The sequence below is a fragment of the Staurois parvus genome, unplaced genomic scaffold (genome assembly GCF_062004578.1).
Source record: "Staurois parvus isolate SC_StPar_1 unplaced genomic scaffold, SC_StPar_1.0 ptg000061l, whole genome shotgun sequence".
Lineage (NCBI taxonomy): Eukaryota > Metazoa > Chordata > Amphibia > Anura > Ranidae > Staurois > Staurois parvus.
The window spans coordinates 5605180-5630762 of record NW_028317857.1 but is presented as its reverse complement, the minus strand read 5'-3'; the positions used below and the strand labels follow the sequence as shown (position 1 = coordinate 5630762).

Here is a 25583-nt window from a genome sequence, read left to right as displayed (position 1 = left end):
AGGCAAGCAGCTTGGTGTGAACAAATCAACTGTGGGAGCAATAATTAGAAAATAGAAGACATACAAGACCACTGATAATCTCCCTCGATCTGGGGCTCCACGCAAGATCTCACCCCGTGGGGTCAAAATGATCACAAGAACGGTGAGCAAAAATCCCAGGACCACACGGGGGGACCTAGTGAATGACCTGCAAAGAGCTGGGACCAATGTAACAAAGGCTACCATCAGTAACACACTACGCCGCCAGGGACTCAGATCCTGCAGTGCCAGACGTGTCCCCCTGCTTAAGCCAGTACATGTCCGGGCCCATCTGAAGTTTGCTAGAGAGCATTTGGATGATCCAGAAGAGGATTGGGAGAATGTCATATGGTCAGATGAAACCAAAATAGAACTGTTTGGTAGAAACACAACTCATCGTGTTTGGAGGAGAGAGAATGCTGAGTTGCATCCAAAGAACACCATACCTACTGTGAAACATAGGGGTGGCAACATCATGCTTTGGGGCTGTTTCTCCTCAAAGGGACCAAGACGACTGATCCATGTACAGGACAGAATGAATGGGGCCATGTATCGTGAGATTTTGAGTGCAAACCTCCTTCCATCAGCAAGGGCATTGAAGATGAAACGTGGCTGGGTCTTCCAACATGACAATGATCCCAAACATACCACCCGGGCAATGAAGAAGTCGCTTCGTAAGAAGCATTTCAAGGTCCTGGAGTGGCCTAGCCAGTCTCCAGATCTCGACCCCATAGAAAACCTTTGGAGGGAGTTGAAAGTCCGTGTTGCACAGCAACAGCCCCAAAACATCACTGCTCTAGAGGAGATCTGCATGGAGGAATGGGCCAACATACCAGCAACAGTGTGTGCCAACCTTGTGAAGACTTACAGGAAACGTTTGACCTCTGTCATTGCCAACAAAGGATATATAACAAAGTATTGAGATGAACTTTTGATATTGACCAAATACTTATTTTCCACCACAATTTGCAAATAAATTCTTTCCAAATCAGCCAATGTGATTGTCTGGATTTTTTTTCTGATTTTGTCTCTCATAGTTGAGGTCTACCTATGATGCCAATTACAGGCCTCTCTCATCTTTTTAAGTGGGAGAACATGCACAATTGGTGGCTGACTAAATACTTTTTTGCCCCACTATATATATATATATATATATATATATATATATATATATATTTTTTTTTATTTCCCTTACACTGATTGCTTTTACACCCATAAAGGCTGTAAAAGCAATAATTTCTCCTTCTCTCTGGCTGCATTCTTGCAGCCATTGAGAACTACTATGTGAGCTGTGATTGGTCACAGCTTGTCACATGCTACAAGGCTGTTGTGAATAGCCTTGTACCATGTGACCTCTGTGATCATTCACAGATTTCACACGTAGTAAGCAATGATGTCAGAAGTGATCACATGATCGGGACCTCGTACAGAGGTCCCGTCCATCGATCGGTGTTCCACTGTGTCTGGAGGAAACAGCAGGCACCGGATCGCTCCCAGGGAGCGCGCACAAGCAGGGGGCGGGGAGGCAGTTTGTAAATGGCCACCCAACCCTGCACTGCCACCGTCCGGCCATTTATATACAACAGCCGGACGGGAGGTGGTTAAGGGTTCTTTCCCCAGCCTGTGATTGGCAGCAGACTGATGAGCTTCTCTCTGTCACTGTTGTAGGATGCTTATGTTCTTGTTGGCACATTAGCATCCCATCACCGCTGATTCTTCTCGTGCTACTTCTCCCTTCCCCAGTCTTAGTTCTGTTGTACAGTGGTTTTGCAAGCTACCAGATCAAAGTCAGGTACTTACACTGCCTGCCTTTTAAAAATTACATTTAGTGATAAATTAATAAATACAAAGCTGCATTAATTTATAATTTTATATACCTGGAATTTGGCTTTTATGCTTTCAGAACCAGCACAATTCTGTTCCTACCGGATTCTAATAGGATATTATTCAGTCCTCTTGATGGTCCATACTGCACATCACCTGTCCAAATTAGAGGCACATGTTCTACATTACATTTAATGTGAATTTTTTTGGACTTAGTATTTAAAATGTACAATGCACAGGCCAGGTTTTTGCTTTAGCTTTGTAAATGCCAGATTTCAGTTTTCTCAGTTTTTTCCCTGCTATTTCAGACTGTTTTGTGCACATTACAAATACTCATTAATTGGGACCAACTGTGACATACTAACAAGTGACTGCAAAGACTTATTTTTTTCTATAAATAATTTGCCATCTCTATAGTGGCACACAGCACCTCATTTTGCATAATTAGAAAGCATAATTATATTCATAACAATTTCATGATTTGATAATCTTATCTCATCTATCCAGAGCACAGCATATGTTCCGTCAAGCCATGCGCTCGCCCATGATTTGGTTCCATGTGGTGCCTGCCGCTAACAAAGAACCGTATGAACAACTATCCCAAAGTGAGAACAACAGCTACTACTCCAGCCAACATGCCTCTGACCACCAGTTCATGGACAACAGGAACTTTCACAGTCCCGGTCCAGAGCAGACACTGCAGAGAATTCCCAGACAGGGAAACCAGACAGAGCCAATGGACTCTTACTCACACCTACCTCATAGTATCAATTCAGCAGGAAAACCACCAACTGGCCTCACCCCTTCACCACAGCGTGGCACTAACTGCCCCCCTGCCAGCGGTTACAGTACCAAAAAAGGAAAGAAGCTATACATCCAGCTCAAGAAAGGTAAATTACATGCTGTATGTTGTCCTTGGGACTTGAGATTTTTTTCACATTTTTATAGTGTTTTTTTGTTGTTGTTTTTTTTTTTATTATATTTTATAAATATTGGCCTTTTATGATTTACATTTTGCATCTGTGACTTCACCTACCACTAAGGGGAGTATTTATAAAACAAAAACAAAAAAATTGCAGAGCTATTTATCGTATTTTGTTTGTCCAATGAAACCTAATGTACATTTGTTCTGTGCAAATGGGAGCAAATACAAATGTTGTTAGGCTATTTGTACTCCAGGTCAAATGGTATTCTTCATAAGAAATAGAGTGAATCTAAAAATACTGCAATGTGATCACTAGATGGAGCTGGTGATCATAGGAAATACAATCTTATTTACTATGATCATTGGCTCCATCTAGTGGACATAATGGTGTATTTTCCTGATTTGTATTGTGTATGAGGAATACCATTCAACCTGGAGAGAAAATAGCCTAACACTAGTCCGTTTTTATTATTACACCCATTTGTACAAGTGTAACACCAGTAATAAAGATGTGTGTATATCCCTCTAAAAAGTGATCCACCACCAATCAGTTTTCAGAGGAGCAGGAAGCCCCCCCTTTCAGTATAAACTAGCCGCAAAAGTGCTCTCCTGCTTTTTCTGTCTCTAAGAGTGGACATGCCATAGATGGTTCTTTTTTTGAGTGAACTGGCTGATCAAAAAAATCTGAATTGATTCTCACATCCACACATTCAAGGTGAATGAAGAAATCCTCCCTGCTGAACTATTGTATTCTGACAGCGGGTCATCTTCACTGTTAGAATACACTGATCAGCTGATTGGCTGCAGCGCTGATCGAAAAAAATTTTTTTTCCAGCATTCCTGTACGTGAGAACGGAAATGTACTGCAGCACTTGGCAGATAAAAAAAAAAATTAAATGGACCTATTCATTACTGTATATGCAGCATTAATAAATTAAGAAGGTTCAATTAGACGTAAGGCTAGGTTCACACTGCTGCAATATGATTTTGATCTGGATTTGAATGTGAATATGTAGTGCTACTTGGATGCAATTGTGATAAGATTTATAAATTCTTTGGGGCCAAAATAGCACTGGAATCACACCGAAGCAGTACAGGAACATTTTTCAAAATCGCTTCATGCCGAGTCACATTGATGGGAATGGACACCATTGAAAATGATGTGATTTTCCTTGTCATGTGATTCTGTGTGACTGAAGTCACACTAGTGTGAACCAGGCCTGAAGGTAGATTTTAGGTAACTATATTTTCTGTGGTTGAAAAATACTATAAATAATTTTAAGATGACTATACAAGTAGAATAGAGGTTTGATTTACCTTTGTGTGAAATCCACTGAGAAGTGAATGTGATCAGCATAGGGACAATCAGCACTGTCCAGACAGAGGTCAGGGGTTCTGCATCCTCCTACAAGAAAATTAAAATGCCTCCTACAAGCTTTAACCTGTGTTCTGCTGAACACTGATAAACACACGCACACATGCACCACAGAAGGTTTTTTACCTTAATGCATTGAATACATTAACCACTTGCCCTCATGAGGATTTACCCCCCTTCCTGACCAGGCCATTTTTATGTATTACAGCGCTGTTACTTTAACTGACGATTGCGCGGTCCTGTAATGCTGCACCCAAATGCAATTTGCGTCCTTTTTTCCACACAAATGGAGCTTTCTTTCAGCGGTATTTGATCACCTGTGCGGCTTTTATTTTTTTGCGCTATAAAAAGAAAAAAAAAAAAAAGACCAACAATTTTGAGAGAAAAATATTTTTGACATTTTGCTATTAAACATATCCAGTAAAAAAATTTTAAAAATCAAATTTCGGTATAAATGTAGGTCAAAATGTATTCTGCCCGAGCTGACAGGGAGGAGAACTGTCAGTAAACAAAACAGTCCTCCTCCCCGTCGAAGATCCTCAGTAATCACTGGGCGCAGGCAACTAATCACTGGCTGGGACCCAGTGATTGACAGCCGTGGGTGCGAATGGTGGTGCGGGTAGGGCGTGTGCCCCCTACCCGGAAATGCAAAATAATGTGTGTATGTATACAAGATTTTGCGCACCCTTGCCACCCTGTAGCAATATTTCTGCTTTAGGGCAGTCGGGAATTGGTTAAAGGATAAGTTCATCTTTTGGACAAAAATAGTAAATGCACATTTTTTTGTAGGTAACACTGTGAATGAGTGAAGTGGCCGTGAGGGTGGAGCCTGGCATGGCTGCACAGTTTTCAAATCGGACAGATAGTAAGGGGAAACCTCTCCCTGTACTGTCTGTCGGGGGAAAGGGGAGGGGGGGGGCGCGGCTGCGTCTATGGGAACATAGTGGAACATGTTCCAAAGGTGAACTTTATCCTTTAAGGTAAAACTCCCAAGGCTTTAGAACCACTTTAATACTTCAAGATTTGCAGAGTCAGCTTCTATGGAAGGCTTCTAATAGACTGTAACAAAGTTAGAAGTGCATTCCCCCATAAAAATACTATAGTAAAGGTTTTTTGTATAGATATACTAAGCTGTCCACTTATCAACATCCCTTTCTTTATAAGAGCAGGACCCTTTGTTTGTGAAATCACCTTTATGGCAATTTCCCCTGAATATTATTGCTGGGAGGTCATTCATTCTAAAATACATAAAACCCAAAATATCTTGCCATCCTTCCTTCAAGAATGGGCTTTGCTTTTCCCCTTCAGGTACTAGATAGTACTGTGCATATACCAAATATATGATCAGTAGCACCAATAGGAGGTCATTATAGCAGAAATGCTGAGGAAGACCAAGTTTTCATAACCGGGAACTGGAGTGCTAAACTGACAGCTGATTATTGTAGCGTTGGAGATCTGCAGATTCAGCAATGGATAGTTACAATATATTTGCACATACTTCCAACAAGTTCAGTGACAATCCTATAACAAAGTCAGCACTCAGTGATATTTTGCTGCTAGCAATATGTGTATTAAACAAAAACATCAAAATGATTCAATTATAATAGTTTGCAACGCTTATGAAATGTATATAAATAAAAATATAGATGAAAATAATCCACAACACCCGTGACAATTGAATCAAAAGGAGTGAACAGTCCAAATATTATCACAATAATTCAAGGACAATCTTCTCCTCTGTAATTTATCTTCATATGTTGGCATTAGTGATGTTTGACCTCCACCTTAGTTTAAATGCACACTCACCAGATCCAATTGCTGTCTAAATAAATAGAACAGCAAATGCGCTTTTATAGACAATGCTTTTCTCCAAGAAAATATACTCCAGGTGAACCAATAGCTCTTCAAACACTCTACGTTCAGCTGCCATACTCCGCAAGAGAATGGTGGCAGGACCTCTGCCATATCACAAAGCAATCTTTTTCTACAGCTGTTTTGGGCAAACGTGCATCATCAGTAGCAAAGACAAAAGCATGCAACTCTTTCATCTTAAATAGTCCATCTGCAATCTGTGTAACTTGTATTCAGGTGTCACTTCCTGGATTGGCGCCATCTTAATGATGTCACTTCCAGAGAATGTGGAATGCATCAAAAACAACTTCTGATTTAGGTGACATCTTAATGATGTCATATCTGGTCCAGAGCCATATTAATGAAGACCACAAAATACATACCACAAAATGCAGACAGATGTGCATCCAGATACATATATAAAGAGAAAAATGATTGCCAGGTGAACTATTTAGTACAAAATACAGGCATATGAAAAAACACAGTGTAATAAAAATACATTTATTATAAAGAAATATTGAACCTCAGAAAATTAAATTAGATGAATAATAAAATAAAATGGATTAACTGGTATCTATGAATGCATTAACATCCCAGTCAATATTCAGCCCCTTAGGGGAAAGTTTTGATGGATAAAACCAAATATATAGATAAGATGCAAGACATCCTTAACGATGGGTCCACAAATGTCCCATTGACTAAAGATCCTACCATCGAATATAAGAAAACACTTAATCAGTTTGTTAAAAACTTTTATAATCTAGGGATTTTAAATAAAAAGGAACGTTATTATTTAGTTCCCAAAGCACCCCGCATTCCAATCATATATTGTCTTCCTAAAATTCACAAAGATCCATTAGATCCACCTGGAAGACCTATTATTAGTGGTATTGGATCCTTGACATCTAGAATAGAAGAATATATAGATGTATTCTTACAAGCACTTGTAGTTGATACTCCTGCCTATTTAAAGGATACTAAACAAGTACTTAACGAGCTTATAAATATTGTAATTAGAGATGAGCGAAGAAATGAAAAATTCGATTCGGCTGATTCGGCGAATTCCAGTGTGAAATTCGATTCGATGCGAATTTCTCCGCTACGAAGATGACTTATTTAAAGGGTTTCTAGGCTTCAGAGAGCCTTTAAATTAGTGCAGAACACTGTACCTTTAATTTAAATGCCCTTGGAGATGAGGAAGGAGAAGGAGAAGGAGAAGGATGAGAAGAAGGAGAAGGAGAAGGATGAGAAGAAGGAGAAGGAGAAGGGTGAGAAGAAGGAGAAGGATGAGAAGAAGGAGAAGGATGAGAAGAAGGAGAAGGAGAAGGATGAGAAGAAGGAGAAGGAGAAGGATGAGAAGAAGGAGAAGGAGAAGGATGAGAAGAAGGAGAAGGATGAGAAGAAGGAGAAGGATGAGAAGAAGGAGAATGATGAGAAGAAGGAGAAGGATGATAAGAAGAAGGCTGAGAATAAGGAGAAGGATGAGAAGAAGGAGAAGGAGAAGGATGAGAAGAAGGAGAAGGATGAGAAGAAGGAGAAGGAGAAGGATGAGAAGAAAGAGAAGGATGAGAAGGAGAAGGATGAGAAGAAGAAGGATGAGAAGAAGAAGGATGAGAAGAAGGAAAAGGATGAGAAGAAGAAGGATGAGAAGAAGGAGAAGGATGAGAAGAAGGAGAATGATGAGAAGAAGGAGAAGGATGATAAGAAGGACAAGGAAGAGAAGAAGGAGAAGGAGAAGGATGAGAAGAAGGAGAAGGATGAGAAGAAGGAGAAGGATGAGAAGAAGGAGAAGGATGAGAAGAAGGAGAAGGATGAGAAGAAGGAGAAGGAGAAGGATGAGAAGAAGGAGAAGGATGAGAAGAAGAAGGATGAGAAGAAGGATGAGAAGAAGGAGGAGAAGGATGAGAAGAAGAAGGATGAGAAGAAGGAGAAGGATGAGAAGAAGGAGAAGGAAGAGAAGAAGGAGAAGGAGAAGGATGAGAAGGAGAAGGATGAGAAGAAGGAGAAGGATGAGAAGAAGGAGAAGGAGAAGGATGAGAAGAAGGAGAAGGATGAGAAGAAGAAGGATGAGAAGAAGGATGAGAAGGATGAGAAGAAGGAGAAGGATGAGAAGAAGGAGAATGATGAGAAGAAGGAGAAGAAGGAGAAGGATGAGAAGAAGGAGAAGGATGAGAAGAAGGAGAAGGATGAGAAGAAGGAGAAGGATGAGAAGAAGGAGAAGGAGAAGGATGAGAAGAAAAAGGATGAGGAGAAGGAGAAGGATGAGAAGAAGGAGAAGGAGAAGGATGAGAAGAAGGAGAAGGATGAGAAGAAGGAGAAGGATGAGAAGAAGGAGAAGGAGAAGGATGAGAAGAAGGAGAAGGAGAAGGATGAGAAGAAGGAGAAGGAGAAGGATGAGAAGAAGGAGAAGGATGAGAAGAAGGAGAAGGATGAGAAGGAGAAGGATGAGAAGGAGAAGGATGAGAAGAAGAAGGCTGAGAATAAGGAGAAGGATGAGAAGAAGGAGAAGGATGAGAAGAAGGAGAAGGATGAGAAGAAGGAGAAGGATGAGAAGAAGGAGAAGGAGAAGGATGAGAAGAAAAAGGATGAGGAGAAGGAGAAGGATGAGAAGAAGGAGAAGGAGAAGGATGAGAAGAAGGAGAAGGATGAGAAGAAGGAGAAGGATGAGAAGAAGGAGAAGGAGAAGGATGAGAAGAAGGAGAAGGAGAAGGATGAGAAGAAGGAGAAGGAGAAGGATGAGAAGAAGGAGAAGGATGAGAAGAAGGAGAAGGATGAGAAGGAGAAGGATGAGAAGGAGAAGGATGAGAAGAAGAAGGCTGAGAATAAGGAGAAGGATGAGAAGAAGGAGAAGGATGAGAAGAAGGAGAAGGATGAGAAGAAGGAGAAGGAGAAGGATGAGAAGAAAGAGAAGGATGAGAAGGAGAAGGATGAGAAGAAGAAGGATGAGAAGAAGAAGGATGAGAAGAAGGAAAAGGATGAGAAGAAGAAGGATGAGAAGAAGAAGAAGGATGAGAAGAAGGAGAATGATGAGAAGAAGGAGAAGGATGATAAGAAGGAGAAGGAAGAGAAGAAGGAGAAGGAGAAGGATGAGAAGAAGGAGAAGGATGAGAAGAAGGAGAAGGATGAGAAGAAGGAGAAGGATGAGAAGAAGGAGAAGGATGAGAAGAAGGAGAAGGAGAAGGATGAGAAGAAAAAGGATGAGGAGAAGGAGAAGGATGAGAAGAAGGAGAAGGAGAAGGATGAGAAGAAGGAGAAGGATGAGAAGAAGGAGAAGGATGAGAAGAAGGAGAAGGAGAAGGATGAGAAGAAGGAGAAGGAGAAGGATGAGAAGAAGGAGAAGGAGAAGGATGAGAAGAAGGAGAAGGATGAGAAGAAGGAGAAGGATGAGAAGGAGAAGGATGAGAAGGAGAAGGATGAGAAGAAGAAGGCTGAGAATAAGGAGAAGGATGAGAAGAAGGAGAAGGAGAAGGATGAGAAGAAGGAGAAGGATGAGAAGAAGGAGAAGGAGAAGGATGAGAAGAAAGAGAAGGATGAGAAGGAGAAGGATGAGAAGAAGAAGGATGAGAAGAAGAAGGATGAGAAGAAGGAAAAGGATGAGAAGAAGAAGGATGAGAAGAAGGAGAAGGATGAGAAGGAGAATGATGAGAAGAAGGAGAAGGATGATAAGAAGGAGAAGGAAGAGAAGAAGGAGAAGGAGAAGGATGAGAAGAAGGAGAAGGATGAGAAGAAGGAGAAGGATGAGAAGAAGGAGAAGGATGAGAAGAAGGAGAAGGATGAGAAGAAGGAGAAGGAGAAGGATGAGAAGAAGGAGAAGGATGAGAAGAAGAAGGATGAGAAGAAGGATGAGAAGAAGGAGGAGAAGGATGAGAAGAAGAAGGATGAGAAGAAGGAGAAGGATGAGAAGAAGGAGAAGGAAGAGAAGAAGGAGAAGGAGAAGGATGAGAAGAAGGAGAAGGATGAGAAGAAGGAGAAGGAGAAGGATGAGAAGAAGGAGAAGGATGAGAAGAAGAAGGATGAGAAGAAGGATGAGAAGGATGAGAAGAAGGAGAAGGATGAGAAGAAGGAGAATGATGAGAAGAAGGAGAAGAAGGAGAAGGATGAGAAGAAGGAGAAGGATGAGAAGAAGGAGAAGGATGAGAAGAAGGAGAAGGATGAGAAGAAGGAGAAGGAGAAGGATGAGAAGAAAAAGGATGAGGAGAAGGAGAAGGATGAGAAGAAGGAGAAGGATGAGAAGGAGAAGGAGAAGGATGAGAAGAAGGAGAAGGAGAAGGATGAGAAGAAGGAGAAGGATGAGAAGAAGGAGAAGGATGAGAAGGAGAAGGAGAAGGATGAGAAGGAGAAGGATGAGAAGAAGGAGAAGGAGAAGGATGAGAAGAAGGAGAAGGAGAAGGATGAGAAGAAGGAGAAGGATGAGAAGAAGGATGAGCAGAAGGAGAAGGATGAGAAGAAGGAGAAGGATGAGAAGAAGGAGAAGGATGAGAAGAAGGATGAGAAGAAGGATGAGAAGAAGGAGAAGGATGAGAAGAAGGACAGTTCTGTGACAGTTTCTGTCTATTTCTGATAGATCTGGGACATTCACTCCATACAGCTGTTTTAACCGCTGTATGGAGGGAATGTCATGGAACTGTCAGAAATAGACTATTAATGACAGTTCTGGGACTGTCCTTCCATGCAGCGGTTGAAACATTGTATGTATTTGTTTCCATAAATGGATCCATTTATGGAAACAAATACATACAATGTTTCAACCGCTGCATGGAAGGACAGTCCCAGAACTGTCATTAATAGTCTATTTCTGACAGTTCCATGACATTCCCTCCATACAGCGGTTAAAACAGCTGTATGCAGTGAATGTCCCAGAACTGTCATAAATAGTCTATTTCTGATAGATCTGGGACATTCACTGCATACAGCTGTTTTAACCGCTGTATGGAGGGAATGTCATGGAACTGTCAGAAATAGACTATTAATGACAGTTCCGGGACTGTCCTTCCATGCAGCGGTTGAAACATTGTATGTATTTGTTTCCATAAATGGATCCATTTATGGAAACAAATACATACAATGTTTCAACCGCTGCATGGAAGGACAGTCCCAGAACTGTCATTAATAGTCTATTTCTGACAGTTCCATGACATTCCCTCCATACAGCGGTTAAAACAGCTGTATGCAGTGAATGTCCCAGAACTGTCATAAATAGTCTATTTCTGATAGATCTGGGACATTCACTGCATACAGCTGTTTTAACCGCTGTATGGAGGGAATGTCATGGAACTGTCAGAAATAGACTATTAATGACAGTTCCGGGACTGTCCTTCCATGCAGCGGTTGAAACATTGTATGTATTTGTTTCCATAAATGGATCCATTTATGGAAACAAATACATACAATGTTTCAACCGCTGCATGGAAGGACAGTCCCAGAACTGTCATTAATAGTCTATTTCTGACAGTTCCATGACATTCCCTCCATACAGCGGTTAAAACAGCTGTATGCAGTGAATGTCCCAGAACTGTCATAAATAGTCTATTTCTGATAGATCTGGGACATTCACTCCATACAGCTGTTTTAACCGCTGTATGGAGGGAATGTCATGGAACTGTCAGAAATAGACTATTAATGACAGTTCTGGGACTGTCCTTCCATGCAGCGGTTGAAACATTGTATGTATTTGTTTCCATAAATGGATCCATTTATGGAAACAAATACATACAATGTTTCAACCGCTGCATTGAAGGACAGTCCCAGAACTGTCATTAATAGTCTATTTCTGACAGTTCCATGACATTCCCTCCATACAGCGGTTAAAACAGCTGTATGCAGTGAATGTCCCAGAACTGTCATAAATAGTCTATTTCTGATAGATCTGGGACATTCACTGCATACAGCTGTTTTAACCGCTGTATGGAGGGAATGTCATGGAACTGTCAGAAATAGACTATTAATGACAGTTCTGGGACTGTCCTTCCATGCAGCGGTTGAAACATTGTATGTATTTGTTTCCATAAATGGATCCATTTATGGAAACAAATACATACAATGTTTCAACCGCTGCATTGAAGGACAGTCCCAGAACTGTCATTAATAGTCTATTTCTGACAGTTCCATGACATTCCCTCCATACAGCGGTTAAAACAGCTGTATGCAGTGAATGTCCCAGAACTGTCATAAATAGTCTATTTCTGATAGATCTGGGACATTCACTCCATACAGCTGTTTTAACCGCTGTATGGAGGGAATGTCATGGAACTGTCAGAAATAGACTATTAATGACAGTTCTGGGACTGTCCTTCCATGCAGCGGTTGAAACATTGTATGTATTTGTTTCCATAAATGGATCCATTTATGGAAACAAATACATACAATGTTTCAACCGCTGCATTGAAGGACAGTCCCAGAACTGTCATTAATAGTCTATTTCTGACAGTTCCATGACATTCCCTCCATACAGCGGTTAAAACAGCTGTATGCAGTGAATGTCCCAGAACTGTCATAAATAGTCTATTTCTGACAGTTCTGGGACATTCACTCCATACAGCGGTTTCCGGCAAAAAGTGTATGTGCAGAGTTCCTCTATTCTGCAGATACACTTAGAGGAGCTCTGCAGATACACTTAGAGGAGCTCTGCACATACACTTTTTTCCGGTTTGGAATTATTCTTATTTTCATCCTACTTCTTCTTCTTCTTCTTCATCCTCATCCTCATCCTCTTCTTCTTCTGAGGATGAGGATGAAGAAGAAGAAGAAGAAGAAGTAGGATGAAAATAAGATTAATTCCAAGCCGGCAAAAAGTGTATGTGCAGAGCTCCTCTAAGTGTATCTGCAGAGCTCCTCTAAGTGTATCTGCAGAATAGAGGAACTCTGCACATACACTTTTTGCCGGCTTGGAATTATTCTTCTTTTCATCCTACTTCTTCTTCTTCTTCTTCTTCATCCTCATCCTCAGAAGAAGAGGATGAGGATGAGGATGAGGATGAGGAAGAAGAAGAAGAATGAAAAGAAGAATAATTCCAAGCCGGCAAAAAGTGTATGTGCAGAGTTCCTCTATTTCTGACAGTTCTCTCACAGCTTCTTCACATGTACAGCGGTTGAAATATCTGTATCCTAAATGGAAACTAATAGATACAAATTGTATCTATTAGTTTCCATTTAGGATACAGATGTTTCAACCGCTGTACATGTGAAGAAGCTGTGAGAGAACTGTCAGAAATAGAGGAACTCTGCACATACACTTTTTGCCGGCTTGGAATTATTCTTCTTTTCATCCTACTTCTTCTTCTTCTTCTTCTTCTTCTTCTTCTTCTTCATCCTCATCCTCATCCTCTTCTTCTGAGGATGAAGAAGAAGAAGAAGTAGGATGAAAAGAAGAATAATTCCAAGCCGGCAAAAAGTGTATGTGCAGAGTTCCTCTATTTCTGACAGTTCTCTCACAACTTCTTCACATGTACAGTGGTTGAAACATCTGTATCCTAAATGTAAACTAATAGATACAATGTTTCAACCGCTAAACATGTGTTCCTTCTGTCAGAGAACTGTCAGAAATAGCGGAGCTCACTGCAGGGACACTTTTGCCGGCTGATCGGGAAATGTTCGATTCGCGCACCCGAAGTAGGCAAAATTTCGGTTTCGACACGAATCGAATATTTCCTGAAATTCGACTCGAATTCCGGTTCGCCTAGTTCGATTCGCTCATCTCTAATTGTAATAGATGATCAGATGTTTCTAGTTACAGCAGATGTGACTTCCCTCCTATACTAACATTAAGCATGAGGATAACAAGGCAGCTGCTCAATATTTTTTATTAAAAAGTGAACTACCCTTTTTACAAATGGATTTAATTTTGAATTTATTAGACTTTGCCATGTCATACAATTTTTGCTGGTTCAACGGACAATTCAATTTACAAAATAAAGGTGTAGCTATGGGCGCTAAGTCATTTTATGTCCATGTGGGAATTAGATGCCAATTTATACCAACATGCATGAAAATCTACTCTTCTATACGAGATATATAGATGATATTTTAATTTTATGGAGAGGTGATGAAATATCTCTAAAGGAATATATGTCCTATCTGAATGATAATAATTATAATATAGAGCTTACATATGCTTATAGTAAATCAGAAGTTAATTTTTTTGAATTTTAATTTGAAGATGGTCAATGGTGAAATATACACTAAATCTTTTTTTAAAAGTTCAGACAGGAATAGCTATATCCCCCTAAATAGCTGTCACCATCCGTCCTGGCTCAAGAATGTCCCAAAAGGACAGTTTTTGAGAATGAGATGTAATTGCAAGAATTTTGATGATTGAGAGGTTTCTAGAGAAGGGTTATAATCCAGATACCCTAAATCGGACCATTCAGGAAGTTGCTGATATTCATAGAGGTTCATTATTGGTCTCTAATACCAGAAATAAACCTTTTTGTCCTTTTGATCATCAATTTTTCAATTCAATAATCACAAATTATAAAAATCATGCAAAAAAGATGGAATATATTACAAGCAGATCCAGTTTTAAATAGTGTTACCAGACAGACCAGAAATAGTTTTCAGGAGGGCGCTGAATCTGCAAGATCGTCTAGCTCCTAACATTATTAACCCTCCGAAAAAAATTAAGTTTTTTTAAGGAATTATTAGGTTTTTATCCTTGTAACAAGTGTGTCATATGTAAAGTGGATGGTGAGAGGAAGAAAAAAATTTAGAATTTCTCCTCATCTATCACAAACAATACCAGCAAGATAAATTAATTTCTAGTGAAATTAATTTCTTGTGAAATCACGTATGTTGTTTATCTGGTAGAATGTCCTTGCCACAAACAATATGTGGGAAGAATACTAGGAGGTTAAGAGACAGATTAAGAGAGCATGTTTACAACATTAAAAAAGGCTTTAAATATCATAGTCTCTCAGTCAATTTCCGTACATGTCATAATAGAGACCTGAAGGGTTTGAAATTTGTAGCAATAGATAAACTTAATCCACATTGGAGAGGTTGTCATCGAACGCGAGAGGTCTCTAAGTTAGAAATTAAATGGATTTACGAATTACAATCTTTTTTCCCTAGGGGGCTGAATATTGACTGCGATGTTAATGCATTCATAGATACCAGTTAATGATTTTATTCCATTTTATTTTATTTATTATTCTTCTAATTTAATTTTCTAAGGTTCAATATGTTTTTTTAATAAATTTATTTTTATTACTCTTTTTTCATATACCCATATTTTGTACTAAATAGTTCATCTGACAATCATTTTTCTCTATATATATATATATATATGTATCTGCATGCACATCTGTCTGCATTTTGTGGTGTGTATTTTTGGTCTTCATTAATATGGCTACGGACTGGATATGACATCTATTAAGATGCCACCCAAACCGGAAGTTGTTTTTGATGCATTCCATGTTCTCTGGAAGCGACGTCATTAAGAAAGCGCTGATCCAGGAAGTGACACCTGAATACAAGTTACACAGATTGCAGATGGACTATTTAAGATAAGAGAGTTGCACTCTTTTGTCTTTGCTCCTGATGACGCACGTTTGCCCGAAACAGCTGTAGAAAAAGATTGCTTTGTGATATGGCAGAGGTCCTGCCACCATTCTCTTGCTGAGTCTGGCGGCTGAATGTAGAGTGTTTGAAGAGTTATTGGTTCCCTTGGAGTGTTTTTTCTTGGAGAAAAGTGTCATTGTCTATAAAAGCGCATTTGCTGTTCTATTTATTTAGACAGCAATTGGATCTGGTGAGTGTGCATTTAAACTAAGGTGGAGGTCAAACATCACTAATGCCAACATATAAAGATAAATCACAGAGGAGAAGATTGTCCTTGAATTATTGTGATAATATTTGGACTGATCACTCCTTTTGATTCACTTAATTGTCACAGGTGTTGTGGTTTATTTTCATCTATATTTTTATTTATATATATTTTATAAGCGCTGCAAACTATTATAGTTATATCAGTGACAATCATATTTATCTTTTATGGTCCTTTCACACGGGTCATTTTATATGTCCATTTTTCATCTGTCTGTTTATGGTTGAAAAACAGACACCCATGTATTTCTATGGACTAGCGGATGTTAACGGATAATCATCTGTTTACATCTGTTAATGTCCACAGCTGTTTTTTGGAACAGAAGAAAACCCTATTTTTCTTCCTTAAAAAAAATACCACTAACGGACAAAAAACTGGTATAAACGTACATACAGTCTGTTTTTGCTTTGGTAAAAGATGTAAAAACTGACGAGAAACTGATCCGTTTTTTTTCTTTTGAAAAAACGTGACTGAACTGATGAAAAAAACGTAATGCCCATGTGGAAAGACCCTTAGACCAAAAATGGTATGTGAGTACTCCTTCAGTTCAAGTGTGCCTAGTGAATGCTACTGTTTGTGCTACAATGTACAAAGACATTATAGAAGATTTCGTGCTTCCAACCTTGTGGCAGGATGGCACTTTTCTGTTCCGGTGCTGCTGTGGTCCTACACACAAAACCAGTTCCATAAAGACATTGCTTGAAAAAATTTGCTGTGAAGCCCATAGTACTGGCCACAACCCTATTGAACACCTTTTTGAGAACCTAACAGTTGTTAGCCAGTGCTTCTCACCAACATGAGGCTTTTTATAGAAAAAGGGACATTTTTGAATGTGTCCAGCAAGCTCATGTAGGGGTGATGGTAAACTGTGCACAACCTTTTGCCCATATAGTGTATTATTGTCTGAGTGAAGAACTCCATGGGAAAAGAGAAGTAATTTTAGCCTCCAGATGAGCCAGTTATGTTGAAGATGACCCCACATGTGCTGACTTCAGTTTGCAGATAATACGGGGAATAATTTAAATCACAGTTTCAAAAAAGTGTAATACTCCTTCCAATCTCTGCTTTTGTGGCACCAGAAACTTCATAGATTCCATCACTTAGAAATTCTCTCTTTAAAATGAGTGAAAGGAAAGAATAAAGCCTTGAGGATTATGGAGAGAGATAGCAGAGATCAGGCAGGTCACGTGCTTCTTCGCACATTGACACTACTGTATTTGACTATTCTGTTCCGTCAGTCTTTTTTTCTCCTCTTCACCGATTTAATCCCGTTACTTAGAATGGCCTATCAGACGGTAAATGATTGACTACTTAAATGTGGAGGAAAAAATAACTTTATCCTGCAGAAAATGTAAATACATGTAGTCTCATTGGGAGTATTTTTATTTCCACCCTTAAGTCATGATCAACTAAGAACTTTTATTTTTAAGTGTTGAATGCTTTTTATGATCCATAACTGTGTCTATTACATCTGCGTTAGACATACAGTAATTGAATGTTTCCTAGTAGATTACCAGTGTAATGGAAGCTGCTCTTGTAGATAATTGTCTCTAATTTTAATTACAGAAATAATTATCTGTGTCATTGAGAGATTTGCAGCGGGATACATGTTTGTACGTGATCCATAGATAAATTGTGATGTGTGTCCTTTTTTTGTGGCCTGTTCCGTCAACAACAATTTGGCTTGCCAATGATTAGGGGTTTATTTTTTGCAGCATAATTTTGGAGAGGGCAAATGTATTTGATATCCTTGTTTTGGCAATAGAGATGCCAAGCTTATGCACCTGTTTCTTGGTAACATATGGCCATAAGGAAGCATCCAGCCTTTTATTATGGAATAGTTTATATTGGATCCTGTTTTAAAGGTGTACGGGTGTAACATTTGGGTTATGAATATTTGTATAGCTGAAACTTTTATTTTGAAGTTTTAGTAGAGTAGAGAAGGCTTAAAACCCAGCCAGTGTTTTTTTTTTTTAAACCATTGTCTGCTTACCATGAATACATTTCTTTTCACTTGCTGTCTTAGAGATGCAACAAGAAGTTAGAGGAAATCAAGTATAATCAGGGAAACTCATCTCTCAGACAGTTGTTACCACAGCAGGTGGTCCCCCATTGGATGTTCTGGGCACAACTCCAAAAAGTGGGTTTACCCTCAGTTTCTGTGTCAGCAACAGTGGTCACCTGTCCAAATAGAGAGTGAATGTATCCAATGGTGACCCTGACAGCAATAAAAACTTGATGGAGGGTCTACATCTTTTCTTCTCCATCCAGAACTAATAAAATAAGGTTTGTCCTGGAGATGCACATTAAGTGGCTTCTCAATGATTTGTGTATATAAAAAAAATTTGATGGTACTTAAAGCAGAGCTCAACCCAAAAGGGTAAGTTTTTTGTGCCCCACTCCCTATGAAGAATTGGCACCTTGACGGGGGGTGATGAATGGAGTTTGACTGGCACCACTCCAACTGCCAGGCAATCAGAGGCCAACACCCCCCACACGTAATCTTCTGGGACACGAGTGGTCCCAGAAGACTGTGGGACCGCTCGCAATGCACAGCGCTGCTGTAAAACCGCAAGCTGTCACAGCCAAGTGCCCACACTAGAGATGCTGGGGACAGAGGACGGCCGGTGAACCTGTTTGATCCTGGGACAGGTGAGTGTCTTTTTAGAAGTTTTTGTAGCTATAGACATTTATTTTTTTCAGTATAGACTGGAGCTCCGATTTAAGTTAGGAGAAAAAAAAAAACATGTTTGTTTTCATTACATACCTGTAGCCATATTTGTTCATTAGAACTATAAACTACGACTCTAAGTTCTGCAGTGCTACACAACACTTGTGCTTTCCAGCTTCTTCTCACAGTGCAGGTCTATGGACTTTCATTCCCATAAGTATGCAGTAACATGTTTTTTGGCATATATTATATTGTTCGCTTTAAACACACAATTGTTTGTTCATGCTTTATGGAAATATGGGAAAAACCTTCAACAGAGAGTTTTTCTGTAGATGACTTTAAAATGTGCAAAACAGCATGGCACAGGTGCTTTTTTGTATATGCTTAATTCCAGTGGGCTTGCTTCACATATTATTATTACTATACAGGATTGATATAGCACCAACAGTTCACACAGCGCTTTACAATATAACGGCAGACAGTACTATTACAATACAAATGAATACAGGAGGATTCAGAGGGCCCTGCTTGTTAGAGTTTACAATCTAAGAAGGAGGGATATAAGTACTTAAAAATGTACTAAGGTGCATACAGTAGATGTGACCTATCCACCAATCATTCGGATTTGTGTTTTCAATGCATTTTCATTGACAAAGACATATGAGCTGGACCTTGGAATCTGCCAATAAAAGAATGGGGAAGCTGTGTGGCCAATATCTTTTTTAAGCAATTATTAAATGCAGCGGTTGAGTGAGTATTTTAAATAAGGAAAGTGTTCTTTAACGTGTACTGTATCTAAACCTAGAGATAAAAAAATATTTTGCAGCTTACCAGCCCTTAGATGTGGTGGCAGCATTTCTTTTTTCTGGCTTTTTCCCCTAGTAGTCTTGCAGTGGAACACTTTGTATCTTCATATCTGTTCTTTTTCTTACTTTATCTAATGGGGATAGCCATGACTGTTACACAGGCTGGACTTCAAACATATCTGCCTTTATTCATCTTCATTACATGGTGGATCGATGAGACTAGTAGTTTACACAATAAAGATAAAGTTCTTGTTTCAAGCACACAGGAAATGACAAAGACACGGCATTTCTGGCAAGGTCAGCATGTATTTTATGAACTTGCTGAAACTGTACTTGGCCTGAAAAGTAAAAATTAATGCCACAACCACATCAAGGACTGGTTAGCTTAAGTTTAGCTTTAAATGCTGGTGCTTTAGCAAACGAAATGCCATTCAGTTAAAGAGGAACTTGACCTGAATAGAATAACTAAATAGAGATACCAAGCAATGTGCACATGCACCCGTTTCTTGCGAACATATGGCTGTAAGGAAGCATTTCATTATCCAGCCTTTCATTATAGAATAGTTAATATGGAATCCTGTATTAAAGGTGTACTTGTATAACATTTGGGTTATGGATTAAAATATTTGTATAGCTTTAAATGCCGATGCTTTCGCAAACTAAATGCTGTTCAGTTAAAGAGAAACTTTAATTGAATAACTCATTAACTCTAGTTGCTTTTAAAAAAAATAAAAGTCCGCAGCTACAAATACTGTAGCTGGTGACTTTTAAGAAACAAACATTCTCTAACCCAGTAGTCCAGTGCTGTCTTCACTGGGGCTGGTTCTTCACCAATCTTCGGATCCCTGGCACTGCCATCTTGGATGTGGGGACTGACTATGACTTCCTGTTGCTTCACAGCTGGCTCCCTAGCTCTGCACTGTAAGATTGGTCCCACAGCCTCCTGGGACTTGACTTTTCCCAAGAGGCTGGGGAAGTGCAAGCTGATGTAAATCCTGCCTGGGTGAGAATTGTAGAAGCAGGAGCATCCACTCGCATATAAAGGAATAAAAAAAGAAGTTTGGAGGGAGGTGGATGAGTGGTACTTTCACTTTTAAGTACTGGTCAACTTTAACCCCTTCCCGCCGGCGCCTTCCAGCCCTTTAAGAGTTTCAGAAGGCGGGGTTTGGGATCATGTGACCGTCGTGACGCGTCATCACGGCGGTCACATGATCGGGAAAGGTCCCGATCGAAAGATCAGACCGGGACCTTTCCGTGAGTACTGGACATGTGTGCTGGGAGCTCGCAGGGTGCGCGCTCTCCGCACATATGGTTTTCGTTAATTGCAAGCAAATGCGTGGCCACTCGGCGTCTAGGCCCAGACACCGGGAGGCCGCACATTTGTGTGCTGCCGGCGTGAAGAGGTAAAAGTTTACATCTACTTTAAATTCTGACACAACTAGTACACAAAGGCTTCATATGACCAGCACAGCTATGTATAATGGTTTAAAAGGTGGGTTGGTTTTTGGAAACGTCCACACTGTAAGGCTCATTTCACACTGACGTTCTGCTCAGGTCCGCCTGTTAGTTTTGCAGGCGGACCCAAATGGACCATCCATAGCTCTCTTCAGCTGGCATCTGATCCAATCCTGTATGCAACAAACAGATGAATGGGGATCCGTTCCCCATCCATCCGGTGGATCGGATGACAGTCGGGTGGAAACGGGCAGCAGTGAAGCAGGCAGGAACCTGTCATCCACTTGCTCAGTGAGGATCATCGGCGATATCCCTCGCTGAGCAAGCAGATCCGCTGATGGGTCTGCCCCGCCTGAAAAGGGCCTTATTATTTTTTCCCTATTATTTTATAGCCCAGAAATTTCCTTTTATACCTGAAACCCCACTTCATTAGGAGATTTTCACTTTTTACAGTGCTTCTGAAGAAGTTAAGAGCTTCCCTGAAAATTGATGAACCGCATTTTGAGTTGCATATGTTGTCTGCACAGTCTAGGTGCTGGACAGAACTCTGATTATGTGATGTTGAATTTCGCTGCCGTGATCTATGACAGCTTTAACTAAGCCTTTAGTATTTTGAATCGGATTGAATAAAGTAGAAGCTTTTAGCAGTAATTTCAAGTATTACTAAACCCAGGACCCTGCATTCACTATATGTGGTCTCCCATAGTACACACTACATAGAAATGCAATTATTTTTGTAAATATAAACTGCTAAATACCTTTTCTCATCAGCAGTTAGAGCAGTTTTGTGACTTCTATCAGTGTTCAGCAGAGCACTAGTTAAAGCCTGTAGGAGGAGTTTTCTTTCTGCTCTAGGAGGATGTCTGAACAGTGCTGATTGGCCCTGTGCTGATCACATGCACTTTCCCAAGAAAAAAAAAAAAAAACCCCTCTAGCAATACACACCAAACTGAGCATGTGCAGAGTGCCTTCACACAATATGTCTTATCAGGAGATAAAAGGGGGACACTGGAAGACGGGGAGGATCAAAGAAGGCAGGATCAAACAGCGTTTTTACACAGAGAATTAACTTCTTAGGTTCCACAGTGTGCATAACAAGTATGCTTTGCTGCATATACAGACTGATTTTACTGTTGTGGGTTTAGTAACACTTTAATATTGCAAGGTGTGTTCCATTATGCTCTCTTTAGAGGAGGACTGTTAATTAACACAAACATGACTGAGGAAGTTCTAGAGCTGCTTAAATGAGTTTGAATTCTTCACTCCTTGGACTGTTTCCAGCAACTCTGCAATATCTGACATTGTCACTAGACACTCCTCATAGATTTTAAACAGTTAGTAGTTCAGAACTGTACGTGATTGTGAAGAGTTCTCCAACTATGAATCTGTAAATAGTCACTTTAAGAAAAGATTGTATTTATTCAGTTAAATCCGGGCAGACAGCTCAATTCACAGCTGAAAATGACATGCACTGATTCATCTACCAAAGGGTTTGTAATTCTGCTCATCCTCTTTTCTGACTTCTCTTACACCTCTGCCAAACCGCACAGCCAGGAAGGTGACACTGCTGTATCTGTAGTGCTTGTTCACACTATGGTGTAGACCAGGGGTGGGCAAACTTTTTGACTTGAGGGCCGCAATGGGTTCATATATTGGACCCGGGGGCCGGACCAAGAGTAGATGAATGATGTGTATGTGTCATCCATAGTAAGTATAGTAATATTCCCCCATAGTAAGCATAGTAATTAATCCCCCATATAGTAATTCATCCCCCATATAGTAATTCATCCCCCATAGTAATTCATCCCCCATATAGTAATTCATCCCCCATAGTAATTCATCCCCCATAGTAATTCATTCCCCCTATAGTAATTCATCCCCCATATAGTAATTCATCCCCCATATAGTAATTCATCCCCCATATATTAATTCATCCCCCATATAGTATTTCATCCCCCATATAGTATTTCATCCCCCATATAGTATTTCATCCCCCATAGTACTATTCCCCCCCAAGTAGTAAGCCAAGTCCCCCGTGTCAATTTACTTACCTTTGCTCCGCGCGTTCCTCTCGCCGTGTTCCCGCGCCGTTCCGGTCTTCAGGGCGTACTGTGAGAGGAGCCTAGCTCCCCTCACGTTCCTCACGCTGCCCCCCCTACACACATCCTGACAGCCAATGTATCACACTCCGCGGGCCGGATTAAAAGGTCCGCCGGGCCGTAGTTTGCCCATTGCTGGTGTAGAGACATCACTTTTTCTGCATGCATTTTGCAAGGGCACACCAACATCATTTGTTCTCTATATGCCCTGTTCACACCACAACACTAGTATCATCTGCAGATGTTTTTCTGCACAGGAATCTGCAGTGTGAAGTGTGCATGAAAACTGATGTCTCTGCAAGTGAAATCTGCGCGTCAGTTTGCATCAGTTTTTCTGCACATATGGTGTGCACGAGGCTTTACAGTTAGAGCTCATTCACAGCATCTCACACTAAAATGGTCTGTTTTAGTATGCAGGCTGGTATCTATTGTGTATGGGTGGTGGGGAGACGTGCTATGTATTACAATCCAAAGCACTGTTTTTAATTTTTTTTTTCAACATTATTGGAATATGACAAAATGGCAGTCTGTTGCCATTTGTGCGGTGACTGACAGTGACTTCAGGTGAGCTGTGGTGTGTTGCAAAAAATGCAGCGTGTCTGTAATTTTTATGCGACACACTAGAAACCACCCCAAGGTAGGTAGCGGTTTGAGCAGGACATGTAGAATTGAAGTGGGGTAAGTGAGCCTTTAGGCTAAATTCACACCTAAGCATCACATTTTCAAGTGTTTTTTGGAGCAGAATTGCACATTTTTGCAGCTTTTGTCAGGCGTTTTTTTCAGGCTTATTTTCAGCTAAGATTTTTTATGTGGCCAATGGAAAGCTGAACATGAACAGGGCCTTCAATAATAGAGTGGTGTCACCTCATAGTCTAGTGATTTGGACTTTCCGAACCTAAGTAACATAAGGCAAGTATTGACAAACGTTGTTAGAAAGATTAAGGTAGTTATACTTGCAGTACAAAAACATATACTGTATTTAAAGCAAATCTCAGCAAAAAACAAAACTTTAATATACCTTACATTATATAGCTTACCAGTCCTTAGATGTGGTGGCTGCATTTTTTTTTTTTTAGGCTTTTTGTCCTTTATTTTCATCAGATGATTTTGCCAGGAACTCACTTCCCGTCCTTTGGTGGCAATGCTTATTTGCTACTTCACTGTATGAAATTTATGGTTATATTCTCCTGGAATTCATTTATGACTGTGGTATAGCTTTCAAGCTAAAGATTTTGCTTTCACACTGACTTACTGCATACATGCCATTGGTTAAATGTCTGTAATATTTGTCGGTTCAAACTTCTGTCCTCTGAAGTCTTGGGCAGTGGCACAGCAAAACGTCATGTAACAAGTGGCTTCAGACTTGAGTAAAAGCACAATGAAAAATCTGCCTGATTTGGTTAGAATAGAGTATATAAAATTCTTCTTAAATTACATTGCCTGTGCTTTCTGACTTTAGCACAGATGCAGTGCTTCCTGGATTGTATTAGATCAGTGATTGTTGCCTGGAGATGCTCTTTAAAATGATGGAAATAAGTCTGAGACCTGTAATAATTGCTTCTGGAGAAACCAGAAAGCTGCACAATATTATTAAATGCATATAACTGAATCCCACGCTCATATCGCTTCCCAGCACGGGGCCGGCAGGGATGTATGAAACCTCTCATCCCTTCTGCTGCATCCCTGCTGAGATGCTGCGACAACAAAGGATTAAACAATAATTTTCCGTTTACCACTTCCAAATCTTAATTTCTCACCCTAGATGCCAATTTTACGCTGCAGTTTTCAGATCTGGTTTAAAAAAAAAAAAATATCTAATACATATTTTAAATACTGTTGTGCAGATTTAAGTGGGTTGAATGTTATCATGATGCTCCATACGAGAGGAATAACATGTTGGATATTCCTAACTGGATATGATGCTTTCAGTTGTAGACTATAATGTTTTTAGTGGTCTGAGAGCTCTCCCTGTTGTCTGTAATGTTAGGCTTAAGCTGCAAAACCTCCAAAAAAAAAAAAAAAAAAAAAAGCCTTTTGGTCCCCAAAAATTTTACTAATAATATGTAAACCGGGAGTCCCTAGTCACCAACAAAATGAGAAACTACATCAAATTTCTGCTAGCTGTGGACTCAACCGGAATATTGGATATGTTTAAATATATTCATATTGAAAAAAACAATAATTCAAAAAGGGCTGGTGGTCAGTGGCATACAAACATTTCTTTATTCAACATAGACATTTCTAAAAACAGAGAAAATCATACCACACTCCACAGGTCCCTGGTAACAACCCCTCAAAAGGGGAAGCATCCATCAAAAAACAGATCAATTAATAATAATATCTTTCTCCATAAAATGCATATGCTCCTTATGCAAAATAACACAGTAACAAAGCTTGTTCATTCACAGATCCCCTTGAGGGAAATCTGCTCTGTGTCATATATTATATACCTTTGCCAATTACAAAATCAACATGGGTGGAAAATATGATTAGGGTCCCATAGATAAATGAGGTTGTGTAATCCAGAGGAGGTTACTGGAAACCGTGTAAACCTCCCTCTTGCACTTGATTGACAATCAGACACTGCGTAAACAAACACATGTAGTCCAGAGGAGGATATTAATAATGGTGATTGCAGTTGTATAATGGTTTCACCTACCACCGGCGCCTAATCCCAAGGCACCGTTCAAGGGAGGACATGAACCAAAAATACCTCCCTCATAGGTAAATATTGTGCTT

The 25583-nt window shown here is 39.9% G+C and overlaps 1 protein-coding gene across 10 annotated transcripts in view; it reads left to right on the top strand.

Moving 5' to 3' along the window:
- The window catches only part of PARD3 (par-3 family cell polarity regulator), an 814686-nt gene that overhangs the window by 365393 nt on the left and 423710 nt on the right, over nucleotides 1-25583 (top strand). For all 10 annotated transcript variants that reach the window (XM_089668705.1, XM_089668703.1, XM_089668701.1 and 7 more), the window contains one exon: nucleotides 2350-2732. In XM_089668705.1, the coding sequence (XP_089524831.1) occupies nucleotides 2350-2732 (383 nt within the window). The remainder of the gene's footprint in view (nucleotides 1-2349; nucleotides 2733-25583) is intronic.